General features: G+C 37.3%; 1 protein-coding gene across 3 annotated transcripts in view; it reads left to right on the top strand.

The window, feature by feature from the left end:
* The window catches only part of DDC (dopa decarboxylase), a 63129-nt gene extending 50895 nt beyond the window's left edge, over positions 1–12234 (top strand). For all 3 annotated transcript variants that reach the window (XM_071454828.1, XM_071454820.1, XM_071454811.1), the window contains 2 exons: positions 4761–4862; positions 8338–12234. In XM_071454828.1, coding sequence (XP_071310929.1) covers positions 4761–4862; positions 8338–8553 — 318 coding nt within the window. In that variant the 3' untranslated portion in view covers positions 8554–12234. The remainder of the gene's footprint in view (positions 1–4760; positions 4863–8337) is intronic.

Raw genomic sequence — 12234 nt, 5'->3', positions numbered from 1 at the left:
TTGCAGGCAGTTCCTGCTCCTGGGCTGGTACTGTCTCCTGTGTACTTGGGACTTGTAGCTGGGTTTTAAGGGAAGCTCTATACATGCCAGAATTATTTCTGAAGCTGCATCTGATGATTTGGAGATGCATTTGAGTGGGTGATAGAGTGGACATAGGTGGAACGAGAAGAGACCTAGGGACAGTGACAAAGGCAGGTATTGCAACCTCCCAGTGGAGAACTCCAGAGGGCTGGAGCTGGGGAAGCAGGAAGAACTGCTCTCTCTGTCTCTTGTGTTATTGAGGAGTTGCCCCAAGGAAAGGGTAACAGAGTCGGGCAGAAGAGTGGGTGTTTGAAGCTGCTCCTTGGGCTGGAATCTGGGAAAGGAGGTGCCTAGGTTTGCTCCTAAGTCATGGAAAACTCTAGGAAGATCTGTGCAGTGTTTATAGGTTTCTAGTCAGGCTTCTTCTGTGCAGCCTGTTGTTACTTACAAAGGGATTTGAGATTTTCAAGAGCAATGAGCCTCTGACATGATATAGAGGGAAAAAGCACTGTAGATCCTTCAGAACCCACCCTATTTGTTGTGTGGGAGCAAGTTTCTGTGTGGGAGACCAAAGACGTCTGTAACCATCTCTTCAAAAACCTTTTTTTCTTGATGTAAACTGTCACAAAAATTATTTTTACCCTCCTTTTATTAGTATATTTTAAGGAATATATGTTTGCTGTGTTTGCAGCTTTAAGGTCTACATCAAAATGACCAGATAACCACTGCAACTTGGCACTTGCTTGAGGAGGGCATTTAGGAAGTAAAATATTCCCAGGAGATGAGAATGTGTGACTTGGATTAAGATTCAGTAACTTTTTTTTTTTGCCAAACATTCCAGTTATGCACTCTTTTCACACACAGCATGTCATATTAATCTATTGCAAAGTATAGGTTTTAAAGCAGTGGTAAAGGGGAGGATAGTCATCTTTGAAGGATGTGGGGAGAGACAAATACAAATTTTGGAGTTAAGTCCTAAAGCCACAGAGTAGATGTAAAAAGAGGGCAAACTCAACAACAACAGTCTTCTGGACTGATGCCAACCACTCAGAGTCTGTATAAATGTGAAATCCAAACTGCTCATTTGCAAATGGCTCATTTGCAAACTGCTTGACCATCTCTTTATTATTCCTTTGTTCCTTGTTCCTCTCAAGGGAATCCTCCTTAGGACCAGAAGTAATCAGTGTACTGAGGATAATGAATGCCATTAAAAATTAACAGTAGAGTCCAAGAAACTGGAACTGTAAAGAACAGCAATACTAGAGATTGAACTGCAGAGTGGCACAGTCCAAGTGGCTGTTAAGAAGACTCTTGTGACAGCATTTCCTTTCAGTGTAGTGGGATGCAGGCTAAGGCAAGCAAAGAAGTGAAATTAATAAAAGAAAAAGTATGAAGTGATCAAGACTAGGGCAGTATGTTTATCTGCATATACACAGTAGTGTACTCTGATGCTTCAGAGACGCTCCCTGCAATCAAAAGCTATTTTAGCTTTTGAAGGCGTTGCTCAAAAATTATAATTCAGTTTGAACACTTCAATGCAGAAGCGTTTAAATTTATGTTCATAATTATAGTTATTTACTCACAGACATACATAGGAAAATACAGTTTTAAATAGGGACCACATCTTAGTGCCTCGCAAGTTTACTGCTCCTATTACTGATTATGTAAGACATTTCCCTTAATCCAGAATAACCAAATTAATTAGATCCCTTGTTTCCTTTCTCACTCTTCTGGAGAAGAACAAAGGTTACGTACCTGAGATAATAGTGACACATAAGAAGCCTCTTTATTTCAAGCTAAATTGCACTGCAAAGACTGGGGTTGTTATTCTGTTCCTACATACCAAGATACTTCAGGACACCAACACAGTCCGTGTGATTCCACTCTGAGAACGCACCTGATGGAGGGATTGCTCAAATGGTAATTTTAGAAACAGTATATGAGTTGGTTTGCTTATGTCCACACTTCTGTTAAATCAAATAATAGCTCTAATAATATAATTTTGAAAAGTTAAATAATATTTGAATGCCAACTTCAAGTTAATGGTGCTAGGGACACAGCTTGACACAGATGTCAAAATCAAAAGCACTTGGAAGATTAAGACATCCATAGGTCAGGCTTGGTATGTACACATTCAGCAGAAAACTGAGAACAGCCTGTCAGTCTTTTACTTCTCCTTCTTTCCTATTCTGAGTTTCAGGGCTGGCAGTTTTATTTTCACAGTGTACCTGCCTGTTTTGAAAAGCTGAAGCACTAAAGCCACACGTGTCCTCCTGTGAATTATTGCCGTGCTCACATCCAGAGCGTGGGTACAGCTTTTGGACTTAGAGAGGCACGTGTGACACCTGAATGCCCTGCAGTTTCACAGAACTTGAACTTCCAGGCTTAATAATATTTAACTTCCAGGCTTAATAATATTTAACTTTACTGCTGCAGCAATCTCTGTAAGAGCAATTCAGGATAACAGCTTACAGTTCAAAGGTGCAGGGCCTTGGGTAACTGTATTTATGCAAAGCTATACACGTGAAACTCCAGTTAAATCTCCTCTTTCTCTTATTCCAATTCAGTAAAATCTAAAACGCTTGGTGCCCCCCAGTGTCTTTACCAATTATTGCTGTTTGTTAAGACTTGCTGTGAATTTAAGTATTTGCATCCAGACATGAATGCAAAATAGCTCCAGAATTTTGGTTTGTGACTTACTTAAAAATTTTCTATTTTCCCTTGCTTTTATTTCTTTCAAATTCCTGAAAAATCATTTAGTTCAAGAAGTGGACATAAGTACCTACTATAAAATGCACAGCTTGGGTCTGGAGTTTTCTAGCACAAACTTCTCACAGTAAGCCAGATCTTAAATGTTTGCTTTATTCAATTTTTATCTGGATAAATTTTGATGAAATTCAGCTGGTGATTACATTCAGCTGGACAGTTGTAAAATTCTTATCTCATTGAACATGATTTGTTTTATGGCTTTGTTTTCCAAGACATGCTACATGCAGTGCAGAATTTTGTGGAGCTGTGTAAAAGACATGTTTGGTTAAAGCTATAGAACATGAGGATAGGAGGAGACAGTAAAAGACCATTACAACTCCTGTGCCTATTCCACATACGTTTTTCATGCACTTATTATGCATACAAGTATCTGCATGTATGCTGATAGTTCTGGTTGGATTTCACAGCAGTAAATTCATGCTCTGTGTATTAGCAGAACATTCAAATGCCTTGGAAGGGATTGAGGATTTATTGGTTTCATTCCTGACTCAAAGAGCTTTCAGGCTAATTTTAGAGGGAGATGATAAATGGGTGTAACAAACAGCAGAGCAGAAGTGGTAACAACTGGATGGTTACATAGGGTACCAGTAAGCCCAATATGAAGGTTTTGAAGAAATATTTTGATTCAATTTAAACTATGCTTTTCTATGTCAAGAAATTAAAAAACACCAGAAAGCTATGATTAAGATTGCAAAATGTGTTGGCTTTTTTCTTTTTTTTCCCCTTTTCTGTAGTTTCTGTTTTGCCTCGTCCTTTTGAAAGAAGTTACTGTGAGATGATACATTCCACATTTAACCTTGACCCAAAGTAATATGTTTCATTTTTGTTTAATAGCCGTCCTTGAAGTTACAAAAAGTCAAAGTGCAAAAGCATGGGCTTAGTTGTTTATTTTTGTAAAATTATTTGCAATCCTAAATATATAAAAGCTAAAAAATCTTTAAACATGACTTTTAGGTGTTTCAGATAATTTTTGGTATAGACTGGCTATTGCATGAAGACAAACTATAATTAAAATGGCAGGTTTCTGTTGTTGCCTTACCTTTTTTGGTTGATAGTTTGGTTGTATTTTTTGGCTTTTTCTAGAATAGTGAACACTAAGCTAATGATATAGCCAGTAGGAGGGGGACTGGATAGGGTACTGCAGATATCTGATGAGGATATGTGTTGGTTTTTTGAAAGTGCTTTTAAATTATTTTTCTCTTTGAAAGAAAGCAAAGAAAAACATTGTATGAGTATGCAAGTATCACTGACTAATGATAAGACTTCCCAGCTGGTTTTTAGTATGTCTGTTGGTTTTTTCCTATTTATTTGAATTTTGGTTTCATCTGCTTCAAAATAATTGCTCTAGCTTGGTGCCCAGTGTCATCCTTTTTTCCCTCAGTAACTTCTCAACAGGTTTGCTGAGATTTGCTGTTCATTTTCTTCATTATATTGCCATCAACTTTTTTTCAACTGAACCTGAGCACCCAGGTCAGAATAGTGAGCAAGTTCTCCCTTTCTTCACAGATTTCTCGTATTAAGTGGGCTATTCTAAAAAGTGTATCTTTCCAGCTCAATTTTCACTGAAATTGTGACAATTTTCCTCCTGTTTATCTGTGCACTTCCCCCTTTCCCTCTAATGACTTCTGGATTCTTTAGCCATTCCCACCCTAAACTAACAGTGGTATAAAACCTAAAGGAGAATTATTAAAATTATTTACTCTTAATGTGGTATCATATCAAATTGTGCTGAAGTGTCTCAAGAAGTAGACCAGCACTGCCTAAGACAGACTGAGATCCTAATACAGCAATGGCTCCATATGGTCTCTGGGAGTCATAAACGGGATGAAGTTAACACAAACAGATGGCAATATGTGAATATTATCACACAGTAGCAGAAGGAACAGAGCAGAGGAATGGAAAATACTTCAGCACACCTTTTCTCTTGGTGAATCAAATGTATTCAGTGTAGATACTCTTTCTCTTCTCAGCACATTAGGCTGTCGCATCAGTTTGAACACTTAGTCCTTCAGGATGAAAGGTTTGAGATCTGTGCCGAGGTTGTTTTGGGACTGGTCTGCTTCCGGCTGAAGGTAAGGCAGCGAAAATCTCCTATTTTTTCTCTGGTGGTTTATGGCAACACCAGAACCTGCAGCTGAATATAGTCTTTGTAGTTCATTATTTTTTAAGGAAAGTAAAGCGAGTTTGTTTAGAACAAAGCAGATGGAAGAAAAAAGCTTTAGACAATTTTGTTAAAATTGAATCAAAAGCTTAAGAGAAATTAAAGCATATTAAGGTATGGAAACATACAGTCAAGGCAAACAAATGTTTAAACTAGTCATATAAAATGACTTACATTCTATGTGTGAGGAGCTTTGATAAAGATGACTGTTTTAGTATATTTCCCTAGACTGCTGAATATGGTGAGTGTGTATTACTTGTTTCTTGTCAAGTTAATTTCTTATGTGTATATATTTAATATTCAGTTTTATTTTAAAAATACTAAGATAAAAATCAGAGCACTAAACACTTTTCTTTAAAGACTGTTTTTTCATCTATAAAATTTGATGGTAAAACTGAGAAAATTGAAGTAAGATGTGTTTAGAACAGGTTGCATAGGAGGCCAGCTTTCCTGGTCTGCTTTTTATTGCTGAACATGATCCTTTTGCCCTGTTTGGCCTTTTATTCCCCAAAATCTCTCAAAGTGCCAAGTTCATTGATGTGGAGACCTTGCCCAACAGAAATTAGAAAATTCATTCTGTACTTAGAAAATGAAAGCTGCAGTAGTTGGGAGAGCTCATTTGTTTCAATCAGCCATTACAAGGGGATCAGTGTCTCAGTTTAGGTAAAGAAGTCATTTTCTAGAAGAGCTTGCAGCTAAAGCCTCTGCAGAGGACTGGATTGTAACACTGGATCTGACCACCAAGCAACAATAACAACAACAGCACTAGTGTTTTCTAGTTAACATGATACCTAAATGAGCTTTTCGCTTTTGTGAAGGCTTCCAACCACATCTTTTCTCCTTCTGGGTAGTTTATTTTTAACAAATTCTTTTCTCAGTCATTCAGTTGCCCCAGTTACCTGAGTTTGATGCAAAAGGCTGAAGAAGCTAACAAGTAAATAATAAAGTAATGGTGAGTTCATCTGGAACAGGAAAATGGTTTTGTTTGAAGTTAAAATGTTTAAATCAAAATTTAAAAAGACCCTGTTTTTAAGGGATCAAACATATTACAGATGTAGTTTTTTCAGTCAATGGAAACATGAATATAATCTCTTTCCTAACAATAACATTTAAAAGATGTTGCGGGATAGATTCTGTGGCTTTTATTGCTCAATAACAAAATGTTGGTTGCAGTCTGCTCTCTCACATGGAACAAGCAAACACTAGTTTTGCAGATCCAGACACAGCTGTTAGTCAGTGCTCTACATTTACTTTGAAGGAACAGTTCTGGTGAAATAGAGCATAGCAACACAGGAATTGTCACTTTTGATCAGACCAGTAGCTCATCTACATCTGTTCTCCTGTCCTTCATGATTCAGAGGAAGAAATTGCATCTAAAGGGAAAGAGAATTTTACAATAGGAGGTAAATATTGGACCTTTAGTAAAGAAACCTTTGGACAAGTTGTAGAATAAAGGCCTCATTCCACTGAAAACCAGTGTTAAAAGAGCAATGTTGATCCAAAAAATGAAAAAAAAAAAGCCTAGCAAGCTTTCAAATTAGGAGGTTTCTATAGCTATTTTAACAGCTTTATTTGCTGTTTATATCACTCCTTCAAAAATCTTTCTGTCATTTTTATAATTCATAAAATCATATAATTCATACAATTCATACATCTTAGAAGCAGGATATTTGTAACTTTTATGTAGTTGCAGTAGGATTAAGGGTCAGGGGACTTGAACTATATAATACCGCACATCTGTAAAAGTATGATTTTTTTTTTCTTACTTACCTTTGTTCTGGAGAAGCCCTTTTAAATTTTTTTGCTTAGCTGTAACTTTTAATTTTTTGCCTTTCACACTGTTGAGCAAATGGACTAATTACCTATGACTTTCATATTATAATTATTTCATCAAATATGTCATGCCAAAGGGTTAGTTTTAGGCCTCCTTGTCATGACTGCAGATGAATACAAGTCAAGCTAGTAATTTCTCCAAGGGGGTGAGAATGCTGTCTTCTTGAAGCTCACAGACTCAATCAAAGCTGCCTTCTCAAAGCTCTGGGAGAGGATTAGTCACTACCAACTTCAATTTGAAATGACACCTGAGTGTCACAGCAGCCCTAAGGTGGAGCTGTGAGAGTAGAACAGAAGAAAGATAAATTAATCTTTATCCCTCCTCCTGCCAACTTAACATCATGTAACTGCTTGTATTGCCTGAAAGTCAGCGCTGTGCATTTGATATTAAAAGCGAGGACTGTCATTTTAATAATGCATTGCTTTTGATAAGAAAGCAGAACATCATTTTCAGCAGTGACTGACCTGTAATAGCTGGGGACTTACAAAACACCAAAGGTGGTCCATTTTCTTAGTTAGGAGCATTTCAGTCACATAAATATCTCCTAGAAGAGTAAGGCTAAGCCATGAATTTTAGGACTTCACACCAAATTCATGATAACTTGTGCTAAGACAGAACAAAGTTTTGACATGGGTTCAACTCTTAATTCTTAATATGATCTAAAAATGTGAGAATGATACATTTATCCTTGCTGCCAGTAGGAAACTGTCTGCCTTATGCTTTGGCTTTATATGGAAAAGGCTAACAGGAAAGTCACAATTGGATTTCAGAGGTGTTTTCTCGTCAGGATGTTTTCAAGAAGACCAATGCTGCCACAGTAACACAACTGCTGCTGAACAGAGGGATTTGTCCATTTGCAACTCTTTTTCCACAGACTGTGTTCAGTAAGGGGGCACTGCAGTAAAAATGCAGATGCTCCCAGAATCTCTCGCAATTGTGTGTTGCCACCAGTGTAACAGATGGAGTAAAGGTTGCACAGTACTTAAGATACTTCCTCTGAGGGCTTCTGTGGTGGGTAACTCCTATAGAATTGAGGCAAATACTTTTTTAGGGTTTCCACTGATTATATGAAACCTCCTTACACCAGGGATATATTACCTTAAAAAATTTTTAATTAAGGGTAAGATTTCATATTTAAAAGAATCTCTCACAGCAGCCATGCTTAAGTGAGAAAAGTTAGTAAGCTCACTGCAAAACTTCCTGCCATGTTTGTTTGATTAGATCCAAGAAGAGTGTAATAACACAGATACAATAATGAATGTTTTTAACATAGCTCACGACCTCAGGTCATAAAAACGCAGTCAGCTATCACAAATGCCCCAGTGTGAGTACTGCTTCTAAACTGAAAGTAATCCCTAAATCTCTTTGTGGCCCAAAACTTCTCTCTTACATCATCATCTTTTTGTGATCCTTTGATGGCAAAGCACTGAGAGATGAGAAGGTGTCTGCTTGTTACTGGTGCTACTTGAGCTTGGCTGCTTGGTGGGATTTACATTTTCCAGAATTGTTTCTGAAATTCATTGCCATATTCATTGAATTACAATTATTTCAGGGCTCAAATGAACTAAATGAGGCACTTCTAAAAAGCATAAATGATGCCAAGAAGATCCATCTGGTCCCATGCCACCTGCGAGAGAAGTTTGTGCTACGTTTTGCTATTTGTTCCCGCACAGTGGAATCCACCCACATCAAGTTTGCCTGGCAGCACATCTCACAGCTGGCAACTGATCTTCTGAAAACATGGGAGCAAAACCACCACCAGCAGTAACAGCAGTGAAGTATAAGTGGAGATGAGGTAATTAACTGGCTTTCTCTGTGTTGCCAAGTTTTATTTTAGGTGCAGGTGGGAAAGTCAAACTATGAAGGAAGAAAGTACAAAACCTGTTGTTATATAGCCCAGCTGCAGTATCAAAATCCTTGCCAGCAAGTTGAGTCGTAACCATACCCATTCCTTCTCTGTACTGTAGTTTCATCTTGCCTGTTTCCAGGATGCACATAGCCAAGGAGAACTGAGCTGTCATTTGTTACCAGTTTGTAGTCAAGAGCATTTGTTCAACCAAGTAATGGAAATGGAAGGGTTGCTGCTCCCTCCATTGTTCCCATTCACCTCTAGCACACCCCCCCTTTCTTCAAAGAGCACTTATAACCAATTAATTTAACATTACTATGACTGCAAGAAGAACCCAAGTTGGGGAAGTTTAGTTCAGGTTCTAAATATGGTGGTATCTGAATAGGCATGCACAAATGTTGCCAGGATTTGGGGCTCTATCATGTCATGATACACTTGCTGCAGAGATTTTGTAAATGAACAAAGGACAAAGGACCTTCAAGACTTCCTTCACTGCATAGCCAGACTTAGGAGAATGAGCATTAACTGATTACTAATCATCCTTCTGGCAGGTTTTCTATTTTCCCCTAAATAGAAAGGGGTTTGCTTTTAAAATTGCAGTTTTGTCAAATTCCAGCAAATAGGTTATGCTGGCTATTGGTTTCCAGACTGATCATTCATAATGAGGTCCCTGACAAGCTCCTCCTAAAGAGTTTTGCCAAAAGCTATGTGCTACCTGGTATTCTGTATTTTTAATCAAGGTATTATCAGCAGTGATTACTTGAAAATAGTCTCTAAGATACGTTCTGCAAAACTGAGTTGTGATTTGTTTTTATGGCTACCATTTTGATTACTTCATGGTGTAATAAATCTTTGACAAAATGTGCTAAGAAATGTGACGTCAAAAATATCACTCTTAGTTTCTCAAATTAGCTAGCAATCAAGAAAGCAAATGACAATAAATATGGGAAGTAAGAGAACAAACCCCTCAAATCAGCTTTGGTGCCCCCATCAGTGGTTTTCTTACATTAAGAGTGATGAATGGAAAATGAAAATACTGGAAAACCTCTTTCTGAGAAAGTCAAATCACATATATTTGACACAAACCATTGATACATCAAATGCAGGCACAGTAAAGACCTAAAATGAAAGTTAGAGGTGAAAGTCAGAACAATATCAAATCACAAAGTACTTTTGCCATTTTAAAAACATAAATTCCAGACAGTTATTGCTGTGTAAATAAGAACAACATAAGTAGCTGCTCCAAGAAAAATAATATGTAGGATTCATTTCTACATTTGCATTTCAATCTGCCTTTTAATGCTCACATTAACTTCTACAGCCTCTTGAGCAATGTGCACAACTATTCAGCTTTCCTCCTCCATCCCTTTAAAGCATACTTGCTACAGTTGGGAAGTTGCAAGTAGACCAGGGAAAATGGATCAGGACAGTTAATTGGGCACATGGTCTGCTCCTACCTGTCTTGCCTAATCTCTCACTTCTGGGGTGCAAACTGGGAAGGATAGCTATTTCCATAAGGAATTGATTTCCCAGATAACAGATGGAGAAAGGGATAACCAATGAATTTGATAAAACCCAGTAACACTTGAGCAGGTGACTGACACAAGACACTACTGTCAGCTACAGTGTCAGAAATTTTGATAGCATCATTCTCTTCAGCAGAACCAGCATGAAATTCAGCTTTTCTGGGTAGCACAATGCAGTGGATTGGTAGACTGAAGAGAGTGGAAAATGCTGGCAGTTATTCTCTTTCTCTGCTACTATTTTTTTTTAAACAACCTTATTCAGATCTCATGACCTGGAAAACAATGTTCATCCCTAACATGTATTTTCCACACTGATACAATTTTACAACTTTTACATTATGAAAATTCTAGAATCTTGAAGCCAAAGAATTACATGTTCTCAGCGAGACAGACCAGGATTTTATATGTGAAATATATAACCAGAACTGTCCAGGTAAAAAAAAAAATCAGATTTGGATCAAAGCTATCACAGAGTAAATCCAGGATAATTCCACTGAAATGAAATGGAGTTGTTCTGGGCTTAGATGACTATAATTGAAATTAAAAATCTGACTAATAAGTATTGGAAAAGAAAGGCCTAACGTAAGGCACTCCTAAACTGAACATAAGAAGATTCTGCTGGAAATCTGCTCCATGGAAACCAGAGCAGAGATGAATGATGCCTGTGTGAGCCTCAAACTGCTGTGAAACTGGGATGCAGGGAGGATGCACACCCAAACCTAGGAGAGGTAAAATGTGCCCAACAGCCCAGAATTAGACACAGATCCCCTTAGAAATTTGTGGGAAAATACTGCCAAAACTGACGTTCAATTCAACATTTTTCAGTGTCTAGATATCAGTTTTAGAAGTGGCTCTTTTCCAGATACAGAAACTCCTGTTGGTAAAGAATTTAAGATAAAGGCTAATTTAAACTATAGATGGAGTAAAAGTTAATTTTTGGGGTTTTTTTAAGAAGTGACATTAGTAAATCTGTCTGATAAACAGCAGTGATGAGACTCACGGAATTACATTTCCCCCTCTCTAGCCCAGTACCGAAACCTGAAGGCCAGGTTCTGGTTTTCCTGAAATTCTAGAATGATCCAAATATGTAAGCAGTGAAGGCCTTCATAGTATTCAGTCTCTCATACCTTCTTTTCTCCAAGTGGTAATTCCTTCTTAGACTATTAACATTAGGTCATCTGAAAAGAAAATATGGGCTGTGTAATCAACTTGAGAAGAAGCATTGAAGGAACATTTTAAAAAAGATCATAACTGCTGTTTCTGTTCTGTAGCTTTGCAATGTGTCTGTAAGTGAGAAACACTGTATTTATGAATAGTTAACATTAGCCTGGATTTATTGTGCCTTGTGTGCAAAAGCTAATATATCCTGTGCCTGTGATGAATACTGTTTGATATTAAAAGTAATTAGAAAATCCCAGAATTGTACTTTAGTAGAATATCCACATCTCCAGGGAGACTGCAGCTTTTAGAGAAGGAGGGAAAAACCTGATTTTTACTTTCAGGAACCTCAATTTATTTTTTTTAAACTAGCAGAGTACAGTACTTACATTCTTAATGACAGATTATATTTTATTACTGATGGTGAAATAATGAAAATGTATGTATTTATGAAAGTATTGGTAATATATTATACTCTGAACTGCATTATAAGTATTAAATTTTTAATTTTTTCTTGCATTTACATACAAGATTCTGCTCATGGCTGTTTTGTTGTTGAAGTACTACTCACCACCATATGTGATGAGTAGTAATCACATTGAAGTTGCCTTACAACAGCAGTCTGAACCTTGAGATGTAAAAATTTGAATTGCTCAAAGAGAGAAGCAAATGAGAAATAAAACTAAGGATCCTGAAGACCAGGGTGGTTGGTGAGGGCAGGTTAAATAACCATCAATGGATAATATCTGTATAGCATATGTAGAGTTTGTATGTTCTAAGTGGAAAATAATCAGAAGTCTAACGCTCTAATTATGATTTGTGAGCTGTTGACTCCCTTTAAAATCTGTACTCAAAACCTCCTGAACACACATATAGGTTTTAATTGGCAATATAAATAAACCAAAACAAAACTACA

Source organism: Agelaius tricolor, unplaced genomic scaffold (genome assembly GCF_023055355.1).
Source record: "Agelaius tricolor isolate 1412-34295 unplaced genomic scaffold, bAgeTri1.0.p SCAF_2, whole genome shotgun sequence".
Classification (NCBI taxonomy): domain Eukaryota; kingdom Metazoa; phylum Chordata; class Aves; order Passeriformes; family Icteridae; genus Agelaius; species Agelaius tricolor.
The sequence above is the reverse complement of the archived record's forward strand: the minus strand, read 5'-3'. Positions and strand labels throughout refer to the sequence as shown.